The 22,644-nt window shown below is 40.3% G+C and overlaps 1 protein-coding gene across 1 annotated transcript in view; it reads left to right on the forward strand.

Annotated features, from left to right (window-relative positions):
- Nucleotides 1–22,644, forward strand: part of tent4b (terminal nucleotidyltransferase 4B) — a 94,710-nt gene that overhangs the window by 50,471 nt on the left and 21,595 nt on the right. Inside the window, exons 5-10 of the mRNA XM_072547324.1 lie at nt 3,566–3,673; nt 5,337–5,465; nt 7,394–7,607; nt 16,142–16,268; nt 16,366–16,469; nt 20,760–20,950. Of these exons, the coding sequence (XP_072403425.1) occupies nt 3,566–3,673; nt 5,337–5,465; nt 7,394–7,607; nt 16,142–16,268; nt 16,366–16,469; nt 20,760–20,950 (873 nt within the window). The remainder of the gene's footprint in view (nt 1–3,565; nt 3,674–5,336; nt 5,466–7,393; nt 7,608–16,141; nt 16,269–16,365; nt 16,470–20,759; nt 20,951–22,644) is intronic.

Here is a 22,644-nt window from a genome sequence, read left to right on the forward strand (position 1 = left end):
TGATTTTTGCATGTAATCCTTTTTGTTGATTTAAAAAATAGTGGCAAATACAAAAATATGATTGCAGTATTTGTTGATAGTAAATAAACTCTGTGGTTCTTCATAAATATAGATTGTAATTTTAAAAATTAATGAGATTGATGCAACATTGTATCATTGGAGTGACTGAATGCATTGGGAGCAGATCTGTCTGTCTCAGTTCTGTCGGAGTCTCAAGGCATCACGTTTCAAGGGAGAATAAAGCTCCTAAGGAGAGATTACATTGACTAAATTTAAACAATATTCCATATCCGATTCTGTTTCTTCAACACATTGGCCATAGCTTGAGTGAGGAAAGGGTGCTCTGGGATTTTCAGATACCTCATGATTATGTTGGTTGAAGCCAGGAGACCCGTGACTTTCCACAACATGGCAAATGATGCCAAGTGATCTCCTTAAGAAACCCTCAAGAAATACCAAATAGTAAAGATAAAGCAGGAAAAGATTCAATGACTTTGTAAGGTTGACAAAGGTGAGTCCAATTCCTATCTTTTTCTGTTTTGCTTGTGATATGAATTACTCTCCTCTCTGCTCCAAACCTGCAACATATCCTTTACTGCTAATCACAAAGGAATACTATACCACACCTTCATTTGTGTCAGTAGGCATCAATCTGCTGCTTGCTGCCTTCACTATTTTCATTAACTGCTTTTCTCCTCTGAGGGGGAGCCTGTACCTCACCTCACGACTTTTCACTCCAACTGCTCTCTTCAGAATTAACACTTGCATTCTCCCCATTTTTGCTTCTTGTCCTTAATAGTTTATCCACTACATTGATTGAGACCCACACATGTTCCTTCCTTCTAATCACTCAAATCTTTCCCTTCTGTCACTGCAGGAGAAAACGTTTTCTGTAGGTATATATGCAGGAAGCAATTCATGAAAGTAAACACGACTAAAATTAAGGAAATTGCACAGAGAGAGATATTAGGTAATCCAGGTTCGAATCTGATTTTTTGCGGTTGGAGTTTAAATTCAATTACTAAATCTGGAATTGCTAGTCTTGGTAATGGTTGTCTAAAAACTATATAATTTATTTTGATCTTCCAAAATCCCTTGGATTCTAGAATAGTTTCCAAAAATTGAAGTTAGCAAACCTCATTCCTTTACTGAAGAAAAGTCGAAGAAACTTCAAACTGTAGGAAGTTAGCGTAACATCAGTTTTCTTCATTCTTGGAATGTGAGTATTTCTGGTAGTGACCATTTGTTGCTCATTCTGTGACAGTGAGCAAGTAGTATGAAGGTTGTTGTTTTTAGTAGTCCATTATTAGGAGTGTAGTTCAGAATGCTTACAAAAGTCATAGGAACAAATAAACTAGGAGCAAAAGTAGGCTCTGAGTTTGTTCTGCCATTCAGACAAATCATGGTTGTTCTGCTTGTCACTAAGATAACATGAAGCAGACTCCACATGAATCTCCTGAAAGGAAATTGACAGACCTATTAACAATACTTGAGGATGTAACTAGCAGAATCAATATGGGGAACCAGTAGAGATTATAACACAAAACTGGGTCTTGTGGGAATTTAGTGAATTTATTAATACGAATTGATGATTGGCAGAAAATAGGAATAAAGAGGACATTTTTGAGATGGCAGCTGTAACAATTAATCGAATAATTATTTGGGCATCAGCTATTTACAATCTATTAGCTTGGGTCATAAGATACAGGTGTAGGAATAGGTCATTTGGTGCATCAGCCTGCTTCAACATTTATTATGATCACAGTTGATCTGAATATGTGATCTGTTGAGGGGGTCAAAGCATAATAAGTGTTTCTGCTCACTCCACACCCCCTCAGCCAATAGTTCTGCATGATGCTTGAAAGCCAGTTTAGCCAGGCAACACTGAAGAGCTGTGGTTTACAGCCCATGACGACTCAGGATTGAGATTCCGTAGATTGCTACAATCAACTGAAGAGACTTAATGTCTATAGCAGTCTGCTGAAGTTTCAGTAGATGAACTAGGTCAAATAGTTTTAACAAGTGAGCTTCCAACTTTCTTTCCAAAAAGGCAGCATGGATTGATTAAATTGATGGAACTGATTTTGTTTTGGATGCCTGTTGAAATCTTCACAATTGACACATCTGAAATATGTTTGTAAAGCAGTTGATGAATCTCTTCATCAGTGAGTAATGTAAAAGTTGGCTAAATGTTTTCAGTGTCACGCAATGCAAGTGAATAAGACTGCTAATAGTGTGTTCTAGTTTTTTTTAATTGTAGGCTCCTTTGACACTTCAACTAAATATTGAAAATTAATTATTTACAAGGAATACTAGATAGGCCTTTTACTCTTTCTTGCATTTGTTCAATGGATCCTCATTTAGTGGATCTGCCTATTCCAGTTAGTCTTCCATGGGTAGCAATAATGTATAGGATGTAGCCACCCACAGCAGTGCTGGACACTGTCTTTGGAGCATACTGCAGAAAATCCAAGGGCACATCAAGACCCTTGAATCTTGGTTTAAGGAGCTAGAAAGTGAACTAAGTGATCTTCATTACGATGTGAGAGGCTTCATATGGCTCAGCTACTCTGTTCTGAAGAACAACCTTAGATCATGTCCAAACTGCAAATATTCATAAGAGATTGGAAAGTAGAGAATATTTCAGTGCCACAGGAAGAATGAATCATAGCTGCTGGACATTTGGTGCAGATGTACAGTATATGATCCAGTTGTTCTGATCACAACCAAGTCGCATGTTAATTAAGTGAAATTCCTTGTGGTTGTTGAAGGTACTAATGTTAATCTGAATGTAGTCAACAACTCTCTCTCCATTCTAGGGGCATCATTTGCAAGTTGTTGCAAACCCCAAAATTGTTTCATTTAATTGGCATTAATTTGAAAACATGTGCAAGTAATTATTGAGAGCGCTTATGCAGATATTCTTTGCATTTATTTTCCTGGTTATACCTAGTCATAGAGATGCACAGCACAGAAACAGACCCTTTGATCCAATTTTTCCATGCCGGCCAGATATTCTAAACTGATCTCGTCCCATTTGCCAGCATTTGGCCAGTGTTCCTCTAAACCCTTCCTATTCATGAACCCATCCCGAAGTCTTTTTAATGTTGGAATTAAACAAGCCTCCATCACTTTCTCTGACAGCACATTTCATAACATGCTCTCAATCTCTGCATGAAAAAGTTGCTCCATGGATCCCTTTTAAATTTTTCCCCTCACTCCTTAGACCCATGCTCTCTCGTTCTGGACTCCCATTCCCTGGGAAGAAGACCTTGTATATTTACCCTATCCATGCCCCTTGTGTTTTTGTAAACTTCTATAAGCTCACCCCTCTGCCTGTGATGCTCCAGGGAAGATAGCCCCAATCTATTTAGTCACTCTGGAAAGTTCAAACCCTTAAGTAATGTCATGAGAGATAGTTTAAGTATTGACAAGTTTTTAACTTTGGTTAGTTAATTTTCAATTGTTTTGAAAGGAAGAAGTTGAGTTCTGCAGAAATTAGGTCACTTCTTAATATTTGTTCAGAAAGTTCCATTGTATTATCCTCTTTTCTTTTATGCATTAGGTACCTATTATTAAACTAACAGACACCTACACTGAAGTAAAAGTTGACATCAGCTTCAATGTACAAAATGGAGTAAAAGCTGCTCAGCTTATTCATGAGTTTATTAAGGTAAAGCATTCTGCACTAATATGTTGTGTTGGTTTGAGGATGAATGCTGGCTAAGACCTTGAACCACATTCTCTCATTCTTTCGATATTTCACATGCAATAAGATAAATATGTTCTTGGTTTAAATTTGTTTCTGTTCTGAAGTTACTGGATCACCTAAGATGCTTTGACAAAGGGTCAGTTAGACTCAATGTCAGTTCTTTTCTCTCCTTGCAGATGCTGCCAGACCTGCTGAGATTTTCCAGCATTTTCTCTTGTGGTGACCTAAGATGCTTGTTGGTTGAGTCAAGTTTCACATAAAGGTTGCTTTGGTTCTGTTTTTTCTGATTTATACTGAGACAGTAAAGTCGCCCAAATAAAATGTTTTTGTCCATTTTCCATGTTGGGTGACTGAAAAGGATCTAACTAATATTAATGATGATAAAGTACCATCTGTCTGTTATAAAGCCTCATTTGAATGTTCTAGTCAATTGCATGTATTCCCTGCCTAGCTGATCTGTCTTAAATATTTATTTCTCCTTTAGGCAAAATTGATCCCTTGTTAACAAGGTATTCTTAATATTATTGCATGTGTTTTCAAGACTGCAAAATATCCTCACAGCACAGCCCTTACATTTGAGATCAGTCTATTAACTGCAGAGTTTCCCAAACATTTTCCATTGTGAAATTTTCCAGTTTTGAAAAGTATAGACTTTTGTGACTCCTCAGTGAGACCTGCAAGAACAGAATGAGTAGATGAAACTCTGAAAGTGGGACTTATGTCTGTCTACATAAAAAGGCAACTGCTCTGTCTTGGTTCGAGCTCCAGAGTGGCCATTCTTGCCTTGGAACTTGTGAATTTGAAAAGTTTGGTAAAAATTAGAAAAAATGAATAAAGTAAGAAAATCAGTGTAATTAGAAAATTAATTTCAATGCAGGCAAATTTGAGATGGTGGGAAAAATATGGATTGAACACATTGATAAATGAGAGTTAAATGGAATGAAAAAGCAACAGGACCAAGAGGTAGAAGTGCAGAAGTCATTATAAGTAATGAACTCAATGAAAAATACACTGTAGCAACTTTCCAAGCCTTGTTCAACAGCTCCTTCTGCTACATACAGCATCTGCAATACTCTCAGTTTTTAAGTCAGAAACAAAAACAGAAATGGCTAGAAAAGCTCAGCAGGTCTGGCAACATCAGTGAAGAGAAATCAGAATTAACGTTTCTGATTGAGTGATCCTTCTTCAGAACTCTGCCCATGTACGTAGCAGAAAAAGTAATGAATGTTTGTGAACAGCACCTGCAAGTTTTTGTCAAAGACGCAGATTATACTGAGTTGGAACTCTCTCGCTGTTTCTTCTTTGTTGCTGGGCCAAAATCCTGGAACAGCATTGTAGGTGTAGCTATGTCATATGACCTACAGATTTCAAGAAAGGGGCTAACTACTACAATTTGAGAGGCAAAAGGGGATGGGCAACAAATACTGACCTTGTCGTTGCTCAGGAACAAATAAAAATAAATGTATAGTCGAATGTTGTAAAGTTATTTCCTTCCATTTGAATTTTTCTTTTTTTCTATGCTCTTTATTTTAGATTTCCAAAAGTACCATTTAAGAATGAATATTATTTTGACACTACCAATTTCCTGTTTTCAGCTGTCCAGTGTTTTATTTTCTTTTTGTAGAAGTTTCCTGTGCTCCCATATCTGGTTCTAGTGCTGAAGCAGTTCCTGCTGCAGAGAGACCTAAATGAAGTGTTCACAGGTGGCATTGGCTCCTACAGCCTATTCCTAATGGCTGTTAGTTTTCTACAGGTACTTTATCTGCAGATTTGCATCTATGTTCTCACCTAGTTTCATAAGAATTTTGAAGCGCAAGTGCAGGCACTCAGCCCTTTGAGCCCAAGGGGCAGTCATGTGATCTATTCAATCCTATCTACCCCACTTGCTATTGAGCTATTTCCCTTCCTAACATTGACCTCTCAATTTATAAAACAATCTTTTGATATTGCACTTGGAAATATCAATTGCACTCCGTTCACGCTTAGTTCGAAAATTCAAGAGTTCTTTAGATATTCAAGAGTTAGAATTTCAAGATTTATATGCTTTCGTAAAAAAAACTTTCCATGTGGGAGATTTAGTATTTTTAAAAACACTTAAATTACATTCATCTGGCTAAAATACAGTAACATATCTATAACTGATGTTAAATTGACAACTCTATAGTTTTCTTCTTATCCCCTGTCCAAGTGATATTTGCAGATTTCTGTTCGAATACGTAATTTGTAAATCTCGAGAGATTTTTGAAATGGTGATCGAAGTATTTGCAATTTCCCTGACTTCAATACATTGCATCAGTTGTGTGACACTTTAATCTTTTGCTATAAATTCTGTGAGCTATGATCCTGCCCCACTCACTCCCTCACGAAGGAGCACCGCTCCAAAAGCTTGACTTTCAAATAAACCTGTTGGACGATAACCTAGTGTTGAGTGGTTTTTAATTTTGTCCATCCCAGTCCAACACCGGGACCTCCACATCATCATTTTTTTTGTTGTAATTCCCTGAGTGAAAACCATCAAATCTTGAGGATTCCTGTCTTAATTCTAGTATTTTCCTGCTCTACCATTTTGTTCACTTGATTTAAATTCTGATAACTTATCTCACTAACTGTTTTTAGGTTCGCTGTGCCATTGACATTTTATTGTGTTTCGCTACTGTGAAAACAAATACAAAAATGTCATGTAACAGATCTATAATTTAAATATTGTTCAGCACGGAAATACTTGTATTAATGCTTAAACGTTTCATATTTCCTCTTATCAATCTTTCTGAAAATACACTAGACTCGCCAAACATTGATTAATCCTGCTTTACTACACCTCGCTATCACCGGTTTATCCACTGTAGATTCTCAGACACTTTGTTGCAGAAAAGTGAACTGAATATATTCTAGGAAATGAATCATAAACTGTTTTTTTTTCCCCTCTTCTTTTCCCACCATAAAATTCAATCATCCTAAGTAAAATGTTCCTTCAGAAGCATGCATATTTGAGCACTTATTTGCAATTTCTCATACCTAGTTGGTATGAAAACTTGGTTCTTCCTATCTGTTGTAAAAATTGGTACTTCTGCAGTTTGGCAAAAAAAATGCCAAGGGATTTCCTTGACAGACTCTTCTAAGGAGAAGAAACCATAAGACCATAAGACATAGGAGTGGAAGTAAGGCCATTCGGCCCATCGAGTCCACTCCGCCATTCAATCATGGCTGATGAGCATTTCAGCTCCACTTACCAGCATTCTCCCCGTAGCCCTGAATTCCTCTAGACAACAAGAACCTATCAATCTCCCATAATGTAAACTGTTAACAGTGTGGTTTCATGCGTCATAAGAGTTTTTGGTGGTACTATATTGAAGTGATTTACTGTTAGTGACTACATTTGGGTTCATTAGTTGTTGTTAGAAATATGCCATCTGTCTCACTAAAGATGCAACACAAGAGGTGATTTTCTATTAGATATATTCTGTGTAACGCTAAACATTTTTGTAACCTTTTAAGTCTTTCTGATTAATTGTTGAGTTATTTATAAGTACATAGTTCAGCTGTTTTAGCCTTCCATCTTGAAGGCAGCCTTCATGGTTATAGTTTGGTAAAGAAGTCAGTTTTCTTAAATATGTTTTTCATATCTTTTATTTCTCATAATGTCAAAATGTAATTTAATGTATAATATTCCTTTGTTTGTAGTTACATCCTCGAGAAGATGTCTGCAGCTGTGATGCTAACCTTGGTGTGCTTCTAATTGAATTTTTTGAACTATATGGAAGGCATTTTAATTATCTTAAGACTGGTATTCGGATAAATGATGGGGGTTCATATGTTGCTAAGGATGAAGTGCAAAAAACAATGGCTGATGGATACAGGCCATCGATGCTGTATATTGAGGATCCACTGCAACAAGGTAATGTTATTGTCATTGAGGTCAACAGCACAGAAAAAGGCCTTCAGTCCATGCCCCATGTAGGTCAAAAACAATAGCCTAATCATTCCAATCTAGTTTTCCAGCACTTGGTCAATAGCCTTGTATGCCTTGGCATCACAAGTGCATATTTAAATACTACTTGAATTCTGAGGATTTATGCCTATTCCACTCTCTTACAGGCAATGAATTCCAGATTCCCATCATTCTCTGGGTGAAAACTTTTTTCCTCCTCCTCCTTTAAACCCTCATGTCCCTTAACCTTTAAATCTGAGCCCCCTGGTTATTGATCCCTTCTCCAAGGGCAAAGTTTCTTCCTGTCTACTCCTAGCAATACCTCTCAACTTTGCGCATCTCAATTATGTCCCCTCTCAGTTTTCTTTGCTCTGAGGAAAACAACTCTGGCTGTATAATTTTATCATCATAACTGAAACTTTCCAGCTCAGTCATCTGAGTAAATCTTCTCTGCACCCTCTCCAGTGAAATCACATCTTTCTTATAATGTGGATTCCAATACACTCACTGTGGCCTAACCAATATTTTATACAATTCCAGCATAACTCCCCTGCTCTTAAGCTCCCTGTCTCATTAACAAAGGCAAGTATACGATTTGCAACCTTAACCACTTGAGCCACCTGTCCTGATAACTTAAGGAACTGGTGGATATGCACACCAAAGTCCCTCTGATCCTCAACGCTTCCCAGTGTATTACCATTCAAGGTGTATTCCTTTGTTTTGTTAGTCTTGCTCAAGTGTGTTACCTTACACTTATCCGGTTTGCATTCCATTTGGAATGATCAGTCCATCTGACCAGGCTGTCTATGTTCTCTTATCTAAGGCTATCCTCTGACCATTTATCATCCTGCCAATTTTTTGTATCATTTGCAAACTTCCTTATCAGCCTGCCTACCTACCAGTCTAAATCATTTATATAAACCACAAACAGCAAGGGATGTTGAGACCTCACTGGACACAGACTTGTGCTAAAAAAAACCCTCAGCCATTTGTAGATCTAACTTGCCAAATTTCCTTGGATCTTATGGGCTCTTACCTTTGCTATTGGTCTCCCATATGGAACCTTACCAAACATTTTGCTGAAGTCCAAGTAGAGTACATCAAAAACATTGCTCATATCCACAGGGCTGGTCACTTCTACACAAAATACTGGATTAGTGGTGCTGGAAGAGCACAGCAGTTCAGGCAGCATCCAACGAGGACACACCAGAAAAAAGTACACCTCCATCCGCCATGACCAGGGCCTCCAAGCCCTCCGTTTTTTCCTCTCCAGACGTCCCCAACAGTACCCTTCCACCGACACTCTCATTCGTTTGGCCGAACTGGTCCTCACCCTTAACAATTTCTCCTTTGAATCCTCCCACTTCCTCCAGACCAAAGGCGTAGCCATGGGCACATGTATGGGCCCCAGCTATGCCTGTCTCTTTGTTGGCTATGTAGAACAGTTGATCTTCCGTAATTACACCGGCACCACTCCCCACCTCTTCCTCCGCTACATTGATGACTGCATTGGCGCCACCTCGTGCTCCCGTGAGGAGGTTGAGCAATTCATCAACTTCACCAACACATTCCACCCTGACCTTAAATTTACCTGGACTATCTCTGACACCTCGCTCCCCTTCCTGGACCTCTCCATCTCCATTAGTGACGACCGACTTGACACTGACATTTTTTACAAACCCACTGACTCCCATAGCTACCTGGATTACACCTCTTCCCACCCTATCTCTTGCAAAAATGCCATCCCGTATTCCCAATTTCTCCGCCTCCGCCGTATCTGCTCCCAGGAGGACCAGTTCCACCATAGGACACACCAGATGGCCTCCTCCTTTAGAGACCGCAATTTCCCTTCCCACGTGGTTAAAGATGCCCTCCAACGCATCTCGTCCACATCCTGCACCTCCGCCCTCAGACCCCACCCCTCCAACCCTAACAAGGACAGAACGCCCCTGGTGCTCACCTTCCACCCTACCAACCTTCGCATAAACCAAATCATCCACCGACATTTCCGCCACCTCCAAAAAGACCCCACCACCAGGGATATATTTCCCTCCCCACCCCTTTCCGCCTTCCGCAAAGACCGTTCCCTCCGTGACTACCTGGTCAGGTCCACACCCCCCTATGACCCACCGTCCCATTCTGGCACTTTCCCGTGCCACCGCAGGAACTGTAAAACCTGCGCCCACACCTCCTCCCTCACCTCTATCCAAGGCCCTCAAGGAGCCTTCCTCATCCATCAAGTTTCACCTGCACATCCACTAATATCATTTATTGTATCCGTTGCTCCCGATGTGGTCTCCTCTACATTGGGGAGACTGGGCGTCTCCTAGCAGAGCGCTTTAGGGAACATCTCCGAGACACCCGCACCAATCAACCAAACCGCCCCGTGGCCCAACATTTCAACTCCTCCTCCCACTCTGCCGAGGACATGGAGGTCCTGGGCCTCCTTCACCGCCGTTCCCTCACCACCAGACACCTGGAGGAAGAACGCCTCCTCTTCCGCCTCGGAACACTTCAACCCCAGGGCATCAATGTGGACTTCAACAGCTTCCTCATTTCCCCTTCCCCCACCTCATCCTAGTTTCAAACTTCCAGCCCAGTTACTGTCTCCTTGACTTGTCCGACCTGCCTATCTCCTTTTCCACCTATCCACTCCACCCTCTCCTCCTTGACCTATCCCCTTCATCTCCTCCCCCACTCACCCATTGTACTCTATGCTACACTCTTCCCACCCCCACCCTCCTCTAGCTTATCTCTCCATGCTTCAGGCTCACTGCCTTTATTCCTGATGAAGGGCTTTTGCCCGAAACGTTGATTTTGCTGCTCGTTGGATGCTGCCTGAACTGCTGTGCTCTTCCAGCACCACTAATCCAGTATTTGATTTTCAGCATCTGCAGTCATTGTTTTTACCTTGTTGACTTTTGTGTAGAAGTCAATCATGTTAGTCAAATGTGACCTTCCCTAACAATAAAGCCATACTTGATTAATCCCTTTCTCACCAATTGCAGATAGATTTTGTCCCTTAGAATTGCTTCTAGTAGTTTCATCCACTGTGGTTAGACTGAATGGCCTTTAGTTTCTTGGTTTATCCCTTCCTACTTAGATAATGGTACCACATTGGCTGTCCTCTGGTACTTCATTTGTGGCCCGAGAAGAATTGAAATGTTTTAGTGCCCCTTCCTCCCTTGCCTCTCCTGGGATACATTTTCATCCAGACCTGGAGATTTATTTACTTTTTAAGCCAGCCAGACCACTCAGAATCTCCTCTCTTTGATTATTTGCAATATATGACAGACCTGCTCCCTGATTTTTCTGTAGCATCCCTCTCGCTAGTGAACACCAACACACCGTATTCATGTAAAATCCTACCTGCATCCACTGGCTCAACACACACATTATTGCTCTGATCCTTAATGCACCCTACTCTTCTAGGAGAAAGTGAGGACTGCAGATGCTGGAGATCAGAGCTGAAAATGTGTTGCTGGAAAAGCGCAGCAGGTCAGGTAGCATCCAAGGAATCCTGAAGAAGGGCTCATTCCCAAAACATCCAGAAAACATTCCTGAAGAAGGGCTCATGCCCGAAACATCGATTCTCCTGCTCCTTGGATGCTGCCTGACCTGCTGCGTTTTTCCAGCAACACATTTTCAGCTACACCCTACTCTTTCCTTGTTATCCTGTTACCCTAAATGTATCTGTAAAAGAACTTAGGACTTTCCTTCATTTTATCTGCTACTATTCCTTTGTCTGCTTTTAGCTCTCTTAATTTCCTATTGAAGTCCCCTCTTGCATGTTCTATATACTGTCAGGGCTTCTACTGTTTTGAATCCTCAGTATCAGCCATGAGATTTCGCTTTTCTGTTAATCCAATGCTGAGTGTCCTTCGATATCCAGGGTTCTCAGGATTTTATAGTCCCACCCTTTTTCTTTATTGGAACATATGCCTGTACTCTCTGTATTTCCTTCTTGAATATATGTCACTATTCTGAGACAAACTAGCTGTTCCCAAACCACTCAGACCAAATCATATCTGATCTTACTAAATTTAGCCTTTCCTTAATCTAGAATTTTGATTTTCAGCCCATTCTTGTTCTTTGCCATAACAGTTTTGAGTTATGATTGCTATGTGCAAAAAAGCTCCCCATCTGATACTTCAACCACTTGCTTGATTTCATTATCTAAAATGAAGGCCAGGACATCACCTCTCAAAGTGCCTGGCTTAAAAAACTGTCCTGGATGAATTTTAAGAATTCTGCTCCCGTGAAAGACTTCACAGTTTGACTGGAAATGTTGGGGGAATTGAAATTCCCTGCTGTTACTACCCTACTTGTACACTTCTCTCAGATTTGCCTACAGATCTGCTCTTTTTCTCTTGGATTGCTAGGGGGCCTATAAGCGTACTCCCCGCAATGTTTGCTCCTTTTTTTTGATTTTTAAATTCTGCCCATATGACTTCATTTGAAGAGCTTTTTAAGATGCCATCCCTCCTTACTGCTTTAAGATTTGTCGATCAAAATTATGACACTTCCTTCCCTGTCTCTCCTGAAGAGAAGCCTTTAACTAGTTCAATTACTACTGGTACTGAAGTGGTGATTAAGATGATAGGTCATGTGTAAAATAGTCAGAAATGTATTTTGTGATAACACACTAAAATGTATTCTTCCTCTTCCTGTAGAGTTATTGGTGCATGGAAGTGATTATCAGCTAGTGTTGTGACTAGGGTATTGTAACTTCATATTAATGAAGTAATTACCATGAAAATCCTTTTTGATTTGTCTCGAAGTTTGCAGTGTAATATTTTGAGTTCCATTTTTGTTATATCTGACATTAGTTGTGCTTTAAGTGATAATGTAAGAATAGTGTCTTATGTTTTGATGTTTTATTTGATACTCATTAAGGTAGTTTATGAATGTTATCAATTGATACCTGCAGATGTTGGTTTTTTTATTGCGTGATGCACAGTAGTGTGCTGTATAAAGGCGTAACAGCACTTAACTAAGAAACTTGTATTTCTGGTGTCAGAAGCTATAGTACAACAACGAGTTTATTCATGTGTATTTAAGGGTTCAGTTATGAGTTTACAAAAGTTTTGTCTTAAGCCTTTAATGCTACTTACCCATATGGGCCATTACCAAAATCTATGGAGCTGGAGACCATCTGGATGAAAGATGATCAAGTGTATTTCTCATCAGTGTATTACAAAAATGCATCAAAAATTGACCCAATCATTTCAAGTTTGGATTGTCAATTAATTGGAATCTTTTATTGAAATCAATAAAATATACGTGCTTCCACAACTAGAAAGCAGGGAGGAAAGAACAGGAAAGTAAGTTAAACTTTTCAAAACTAAGATCGAAAAGACTTTGAATAAAATATGCACAAAGAATAAATGTCAAGATAATATTCAAACTGTACTAACATAAACCAGTCAATTAAAGCTACTCTTAAACTTGCTACGCTATCAAACAGATTAACATATGTGAAATGTTACAGTCTTGAAATGTTCATATTATCTTTTAAAAAATAAATTAGTTAAATTAGAAAGTGTTAAAGTGATTATACTTGGTGTAGGAGACCAAATGGATAAATCATAGAATCCCTTGTGTGGAAGCAGGCCATTTGGCCTATCAAGTCCATACTGACAGTCCGAAGAGCATGATCGTGGCACTCCCCTGCCTCCTAGCTCTCTAACTCTGCATTTCCCACAGCTAATGCACCTAGCCTGCACTTCCCTAGACACTGTGGGTAATTTAGCATGGCCACTCCACCTAACCTGCATATCTTTTAGACTGAGAAAGGAAACTGGAGCACCAAGAGAAAACCTACACAGACATGGAGAGAAAATGTAAACTCCACACAACTAGTCCCAAAGTGTGAAATCGAACCCAGGTCCCTGGAGCACTGAGGTAGCAGTGCTAACTACTGAGTTACTGTGCTAACTAAATCATTAAAATATTTGCATTTTTTTAATATTAAATGATTTAGCAAAGAAGGAAGCCATCCAACAACATACCTGTGCCAACCTAGCTCCCATGAACCTATAAATAAATTTAGTTAAGTGTTTATCCTGTTTCCTTTTATAAATCATATTGATTCAACTGTCACTATCTTTTCAGGCAGTGTATTTTGGTTGTAACTCACTGTTAAAGTACATGTTGTCTTCAGTTTTTTTTTTGTCTATCAGCTGCTGAAAGCAGTGGATTCATAGCTGTACAAATTTTTAAATTTTCCAATTGATTTTGAGGGAATGGAACTGAAATGAATGTGACAGTGATCATCATAGTTTAGCAGTAATTATCCCTTATTACACTATTAGAAATACAATTCTTCTCTCTGACACCAGCCTTAATTTTTTTGGCTGTTTTTGAGCAAACAATGTAGGATTACTTAGGGTTTAGAAGATAGGAGCAGGAGAAGGCCTTTTGGCCCTTTTGAACCTGCTCAATCGTTCAACGATTGTGGCTGAACATCCAACTCAATAGCCTAACCTTCCTTTTATTCCATAAACCTAGATGACATTTGCCTCAGGTGCTATATCTGGCTGCCTATTGAATACGTTCAATATTTTGGCATCAACTGCTTCCTGTGGTAATGAATTCTACAGGCTCATACTCGTTGGGTGAAGAAATGTCTCCTCACCTCTGTCCTAAATGGTCCACCCTGACTCCTCAGACTGTGACACCTGGTTCTGGACCTACCCTGTCTAGTCCGGTTAGACCCCCCCACCCCACTTGTCTGAACTCCAGCAAGAACGGTCCTAACTTGGACAAGCTCTCCTCATGCGTTAGTCCTACCATCTGCAGAATCAACTTGGGAGACCTTTGCGGCACTCCCTTGAGAGCATGAGCATCCTTCCTTGGAAAAAGAGACCAAAACTGCACACAATGTTCTAGGTATGACCACACCAAGACCATGTGTAACTGCAACAACACGCCCCTGCTCCTGTACTCAACCTCTCGCAATGAAGGCCAATATACCATTTACCTTCTTTACCGCCTACTGCACCAACAGATCTGTCTTCAGTGAATAGTGCACAAGGACATCCAGATCCCACTGCACACTCCCATCTCCCAATTTACAGCATTCAGGTAGTAGTCTGCCACCTTGTTTTGGCTTCCAAAGTGAAAAGTGAATAACCTCCCATTTATCCAAATTATACCACATCTGCCAAGGGGTTTCCTACTCTCCCAACCTGTCCAGATCATGCTGAAGGATCTCTGCATCCACGTCAAAGTTCACCCTCCTACCCAACTTGGTATCATCTGCAAACTTTGAGACGTTGTATTTTGTTCCCTCATCAAAATCATTAATACATATTGTAAACAGCTAGGGTCTTAGCACCAAACCCTGTGGCACACCACGCGTTACTGCCTGCCAATTTGAAAAGGACCCATTAATTCCTACTCTTTGTTTCCTCTCTGCCAGCACTTCGCCCAATCCCATGCAATTTGATCTCGCACCATGATCTCTTATAGGGACTTTGTCAAATGTTTTCTGAAGTCCAAATACACCACATCGACTGGCTCCCCCTTGTCAACTCTACTAGTTTAATCTTCATACAACTCTGACAGATTTGTCAAACATGATTTCTCCTTCAAAAATCCGTGCTGACTCTGCCTGATTCTGCCACTGCTTTCTAAGTGCCCTGCTACAAGGTCCTGTGTGGCCAGCACGGCACCAGGCCATTTAACCCAACTGTCCATGGCAGTGCTGATGCTCTCCTTAAGACTTTTCCGCTCTTCATTAAAATTCACCACCCAAATACTCTGTTAGATACGCTTATCTGGCTTTTCTTAAAGCATTTAGGCTATTTGCTTCAACCACTCCCTGTGGTTATAAATTCTTTCAACTCTTTGGGTGAACCAGTTGCTTCTGAATTCCCTCTTAGATTTCTTGGTGACTATCTAATATTTGATGACGTTATGCTCTTCCCACTCTAGGAAACACTTTGTCTGTATATCTACTCTATCAAAACTTTGCATGATTTTAAATATCTCTTGAGCATTAGTTTTTCAAGAGAAACGAGACCTAGATTATTAGACCTTCCTTGATATGTATACATACAGTTCTGGTCTCATACTTTATGATCTGTTCTGCAATCTCCAGTACTTCTGTATACTTTTGATATTAGCTTTGTCAGAATTGTACACTGCATTCTACATTGTTTAGCTGAGGATTGATGTCATTTAGGCATAACTGGTGTGCATAAAATGCACAACTTTGTAGTAATTTATTTTGGCACAAATTCCCTCCGTGAATTTGACTGAAGCAGGGCATATGGGTATGGCTGGCAGTTCCCTGCTCTTAGCTGAGCATCTATGGATGCAATAACTGTGGGTAAAGTAACTATTACTTTTTTACTCTGTCATAATCTTTGATTATGTGATAACATCTGGACCAGTGCATTTTAATTTGGTATATTTTGTTTCATTTTATAGAATTAGACTTGGGCATATAGTGTCCATGGTGTGTTGAGTAATTTTTGTTTTTCTCTTTTCTAAAGAAAATGATGTTGGTAGGAGTTCATATGGTGCCATGCAGGTAAAGCAAGCCTTTGATTATGCCTATGTTGTTCTAAGTCACGCTGTATCTCCAAATGCAAAATATTTCCCAAACAGAGACTGTGAAAGGTAAGATTTTTTTGAGCAATTTAAGTCTCCTTATGTAACACATTATAATTTATCTTTCCAGAACTATCCATTTTTAATATTCTGTATATTTTAACAGTATATTGGGTCGAATAATCAGAGTAACTCAGGAAGTTGCTGACTACAGGTCTTGGATACATGAGCATTGGGGACCACCAAACAGTAATGATTCTCCATTTAATGGTAGGTGTTTTGTGACTAAATTATTTGTAGTAATTTCTAGTAACTAATAACTAAAAGAAACTTAATGTTCTCATAGAGTTCTACAATATCGAGAAAGGCCTTTTGGCCCAAGCTGGTCCATGCTGACCAAAATGTTCATCCACTCTAACCACGTTTCCCTGTACTTAACCCATATCCTTTTAAACTTTTCCTATCCACGTACTTGTCTAAATGCTTTTTAAATGTTCATGTACCCATCTCAATGACTTCCACTTGCAGCTCATTCCACATGCATACCGCCCTCTGTGTTTTTTAAAAAAAAAGTTGCCTGTCAGATTCCATTTTATTCTTTCCCACCTAACTCGTCCTCGATTCCCCAACCCTGGAGAAAAGACTGAGTGCATTCACCCTATCCATACCCCTCATGATGTCATACACTTGTAGAGACTCCCTCCTCCGTCTACTATGCTTTAAAGATTTAAAAACCGCTTGTTCAACCTCTCCCTATAAATCAGACTATTAAGCCCTGGAAACATCCTTCTAATTCTTCTCCATTCTTTTCAGCTTAATAACCTCTTTCCTATGATAAGATGACCAAAACTAAACACAGTACTTCAAGTGCAGCCTCACCAATGTCCTGTTCAACTGCAACGTAACTTTTCAACTTCTATACTCATTGCCCTGACTGATGAAGGCCAGTGTGCCAAAAGCTGCCTTCACATCCCTGTCTGCCTGTGACTCCACTTTCAGTGAACCGTGCACCTGAACTCCAAGATCCCTCTGTTCCACTACACTTCTTAAGGCACTACCATTCACCATGAAACTCCTACCTTGATTTGACTTTTCCAAAATGCAAGACCTCACATTAATCTATTAATCTACATTTGCCATTTCTTGGCTCACTTCTCCAGATCAAGATCCTGCTGCAATTTCTGATAACCTTTCTCATGATATCATGTTCATGATACTATCTATTTTCATGTCATCTGCAAACTTATTAATCATGCCTTGTATATTCTCATCCAAATCAATGATATAGATAACAAACAGCAATGGGCCCAGCACCAACCTCTGACACACTCCCCGAGCCACAGGCATCCAGTCTGATAAGCAACCTTCCACTGTTACCCTCTGTTTGCTACCATCAAGCCATTTGTGTATCCAGCTCCTCCTGGATTCCATGCAATCTAACCTTCCTGAGCAGCCTACCTTGTGGAACCTTATCAAAGGCCTTACTGAAATCCATATAGACGACATCTACCACCCTGCTCTCGTCAACCTTCCTGGTCACTTTAAAGAGCTCTTCACAACTTTGTGAGGCATGTTCTCCCACGCACAAAGCCATGCTAACTACTCCTAATCAAACCATGTCTTTCCAAATGCATGTATAATCTTATCTCTCAGAATCTTAAGTAACTTACCTACCACAGATCTTGGGTTTATTGGTCTTTAGTTCCCAGGTTTTTCTTTACAGCCCATTTTTTGAATAGGGCACAACATCTAATTAGGGGCGGCACAGTGACTAACATTGCTGCCTTACACCACCAGGTTCCTGGTTTCGATTCCAGCCTCTGGTGACTGTCTGTGTGGAGTTTGCATATTGTCCCTGTGTCTGCATGGGTTTCCTCTGGGTGCTCTGGTTTCCTCCCACAATCCAAAGAGCAGGTTAGGTGAATTGGCCATGCTAAATTGCTCATAGTGTTCAGAGATGTGTAGGTTAGGTGCATTTGTCAGGAGGAAATGTAGAGTAATAAGGGAATGGATCTGGGTCGATTACTCTTTGGAGGGTCAGTGTGGACTTGCTGGGCCGAAGAGCCTGTTTCTACACAGTGGGAATTCTAATTCTAATTCACTCCCCTCCAGTCTTCCAGGACCTCCCCCTTGGCTAATGATGATGCAAAATGTCAGCCAAGGCCCTTGCAATTTCTTCTGTAGCCTTTTGCAGTGTTCTTTGATACACTGGTCAGGACCAGGAGATTTATCCACCTTCGTGCGTTCTAATACATCCAACACCATCTCTCCTGTGACGTGGACTGCCCCCAAGATATGTCCACTAACTTCCCCAAGTTCCCAAGTCTTCGTGTTGTTCTCCATGGTAAACACAAGAGAAATATTCATCATAGATCATAGAATCCCTACAGTATGGAAACAGCAGGCTGTTTGACTCAACAAGTCCACACTGACCCTCCGAAGAGTAACCCACCCAGACTCATTCCCTACCCTATTACTCTACACTTGTCCATGACTAATGCACCTAACCGACACATCCCTGAACACTATGGGCAATTTAGCATGACCAATTAACCTAATCTGCACATCTTTGGATTGTGGGAAGAAACTGGAGCAAACCCACGCAGACACCAGGAGACAATACAAACTCCATATAGGCAGTCATCTGAGACTGGAATCGAACCCAGGTAACCACTGAGCCACTATATCACCCATATACATCGAGGATCTCACCATCTCCTGTAAATTTCCAGTTTGGCCCTTGAAGGGTCCTATTTCTGTCGTGGAGAAAATGTAGAAAAGCACCAGGAAACACTGAGAGTTCTTCAAGAAGTAGGTTGTTTATTTGCAAACAAAAAACCATGGCACTCAAAGTGAATTCTTGAATGCCCCCAAACCTCTGGGTCCGTGGCTCTTTATACCTTTTCGCTATCATGTTTTTGTTAGCTTATCAGTATGCCAAACTGTGTAAGAATTACCTCACTCTAGATTTACAATAAACCAATAAAGTTAAAAATCACACAACATCAGGTTATAGTCCAACAGGTTTAATTGGAAGCACACTAGCTTTCGGAGCATTGTCACCTGATGGAGCAATCACCTGATGAAGGAGCGTCGCTCCGAAAGCTAGTGTGCTTCCAATTAAACCTGTTGGACTATAACCTGATGTTGTGTGATTTTTAACTTTGTACACCCCAGTCCAACACCGGCATCTCCAATAAAGTTAGTTTGTATTATCTCTCTACTTTTGGCACTCTAGTTTTTCCTACATTCTACTTAATATTATTCTAATGTCACGATTAGGTATTTTACTATCCCATCTACCACAATGATCTCCTATTCCATGCTGACTCTACTAACTATTAATTAGATATTTAATGTCATGTCCTAAATATTTACTGTCATGACTTGTTCCAACCTGCCTTGATGATATTTCGCAAGCGAATCTGACTTTGCTAATTGTTGTTATCTAATCCCGCAATAGTGACCTTTCAGCCCCAACTTAACTCTGCTAATTGGTGTAGGAGCATTCCACTATTCTTATCCCATCCTGCCACAGTGGCCCCATCCTGCCACAGTGACCTTATTGATTAGTGTAGCATTACACAGACCCCTTGTAATAGATTGCCAGTGCTCTTCATGCTTTAATCCTTTCCATACTTTCATGCTCTTTATTTTCCATATTCCCTCCCTCGTTATTCATTATCCTTTAATATATTTAAAGAACTTGTGGATTCACCCTAATCTACCCAGCCAAGGCTATCTCATGCCCCTTTTTCACCTTCCTGATTTCCTCCTTCAGTAAACTCATGTATTCCCGATATATACACATTCTCCCCGTGTCTGCGTGGGTTCCCTCCGGGTGCTCTGGTTTCCTCCCACAGTCCAAAAATGTGCACGTTAGATGAATTGGCCATGCTAAATTGCCCATAGTGTTAGGTGAAGGGGTAAATGTAGGGGAATGGGTCTGGGTGGGTTGCACTTCGGCGGGTCGGTGTGGACTTGTTGGGCCGAAGGGCCTGTTTCCACACTAAGTAATCTAATCTAAATACCCTCCAAGGATTCCCTTGATCCCAGCTACCTGTACCCGAGCCATACCTCCATGTCATTACATGTTTATCGCTGACAAGCTGGAGCCAAATATAATGTGAAGAATCTGTAGCTTGTCCTATTTTCATTGTTGAAACTGACATCATAAATACCATTTCTATTTCCTTAGCTTGGATACCTCTAAACCTTAGCTGCCTGTTCTCCAGGCTGAATAGCTGGAATTTCTGAAGTTATCCCTCATAACAAGCATTGAAGTATCTTGTAAATGTCAAGATTCTTCATTGATCAGCTAAGTGGCCACTTTTCAGTTACAGGGCAATAGTGGAATTTCGTGTCACCCTACACCTTCTGAGAGCTCAGAAGGCACTGAATTGTTACTTTTCTTCGGATGCTAATGGGATAGAACTTTTGAGGTTATATTGTGTGATGAATATTGATCGGTAAATAGCTGCAAATTGATGCTTATGAAAAAAAAGATCATTTCGGACAGAGTTCCTGTATTGGCAAACTTTTTTTCTCCTCCTTTCTCAGGGAACGATGTGACTTTGCTCGTTGGCCCACCACAGCTGGATAAATGTAACAACAATATTTCGGAAGAGTGTGCAGTCATAAGCCAGCCCAGATGCAGGACCTCTGAAACATGTCTCAGTAAACACTCTTCAAATTCATCGTCTGGTCCATTGTCCTCTGCATCTTCTACCTTATCCAGTTCAAGTGATGTTGTAAGTAACATACTTGGCGGTATGTTAAGATTCCCTTTTGTGGGGTAAAAGTATTCTGTATCGAATTCGAAAATTTACATGTTTCTTTTTAAATGTAGCTTGCAGGACAAGTAGGACTGTAAGTAAGAAGCAAAATAAATTATTTGCCAACATGTAAAAATTGTTGAAAGTATACTTGTACAAATAAGGGGCCCACATGGAGAGCTGTCAGCAGTTGATTTAATTCTGCTTTGGAGGTTATTTCTCCACTGATCCAGTTACAAGGTTACTCTTCCATGGTTAATTTGAATGTTGTGCATCTTCAGGTCTGTCACCTAAAATCATGAGGGGCATGGATTAGATAAATAGAGAAAGCCTTTTCCCTAGGGTGGGGGAGTCTAGAACTAGATGGCATAGGTTTAGAGTGAGGGGAAGATATAAAAGAGACCGAAAGGGCAGCCTTTTCACATACAGAGTGGTGCATGTATGGAATGAGCTGCCAGAGGAAGTGTTGGAGGCTGGTACAATAATAGCATTTAAAAGTCATCGAATGGGTATATGAATAGGAAGAGTTTAGAGGGATATGGGCATACTGGCAAATGGCACTAGATTAGGTTAGGATATCTGGTTGGCCTGGATGAGTTGAACCGAAGGGTCTGTTTCCGTGCTATACATCTCTATGACTCCATCTGGCATATGCTGAGAATTGGCTGAAATGTGGGAGAAGTGAAGGACTGTTGCTGCTTACACAGGAAAGGATTTAAATCTGGTTAATAAGAACAAAAGAAACACTGAAAACATCTTTTGGAATACCCAGGTTCCCTTGCTTCTCACATTTCTTGTTCTTTACTGCTTCATCAGTAAGCAATTGGAAGGAACATTAAAGACAACAAGGGTGTAGGTTGTACCTTGAGTGGCAGACTTCAGTATCAATCACCAAGAGTATTTTGACAGCACACTGATAACTGAGGTGGCTGACTCCTCAAAGCTGTAGCTGTCAAGCTGCTGTTATGATGAATGATATGACAAGCAGCACTAAAGAAAAACATACTTGACATCATTCTCACTAATCTAATCGTGTTGATACATATTTGACATCATTCTCGCTAATCTATCGATTATGTTGGTATGAGGACTATCTCTGTCCTAATGGAGTTGATATCTTTACCCATCGTTGTGTCTAACTGTTGCAAAATGGAATTGATTCAGATCTGCATGTTCAAAACTGGACAACCATGAGTTATTATGGGCCTCAACTTAAGGAAAATTGCAATTGCAATCTTCTCCTATCTGCAAAGATGGAAGAACACAGCAAGTGAGTTCAAAAGATGAACCGAAAATGACCACATTTGTTTTCAGCCAGAAATAACAAGTGGTAACTGGTTGTGAAAGTGAGCATTGTCAGTGACTTATTCCTGTTCAGATTTATTATTTGTTTACCTGGTACATAATTTCTTCTTCCAAAGGAAGCACTACAATTAACAACTGACGACAAGAGTGGGATCCGGCCCACAAACTGTGTGCAATGCCTTTTTTCATCTCCAGAGATATTGCCCTGACGTTAGAGACAGTGCAGGATTAGGGAGGAAATATCAAGGGAGGTGGTCTTCAGGGGTCTCCAGGACCAGGAAGGAGATCCTCATCGGGTAGCGGGCTGAGAGCAGCAGTCATGAGGGGACTTGAGTCGACAGCTGCAAAAGAGAATACACACATGA

The sequence above is a fragment of the Chiloscyllium punctatum genome, chromosome 26 (genome assembly GCF_047496795.1).
Source record: "Chiloscyllium punctatum isolate Juve2018m chromosome 26, sChiPun1.3, whole genome shotgun sequence".
Taxonomy (NCBI): Eukaryota; Metazoa; Chordata; class Chondrichthyes; order Orectolobiformes; family Hemiscylliidae; genus Chiloscyllium; species Chiloscyllium punctatum.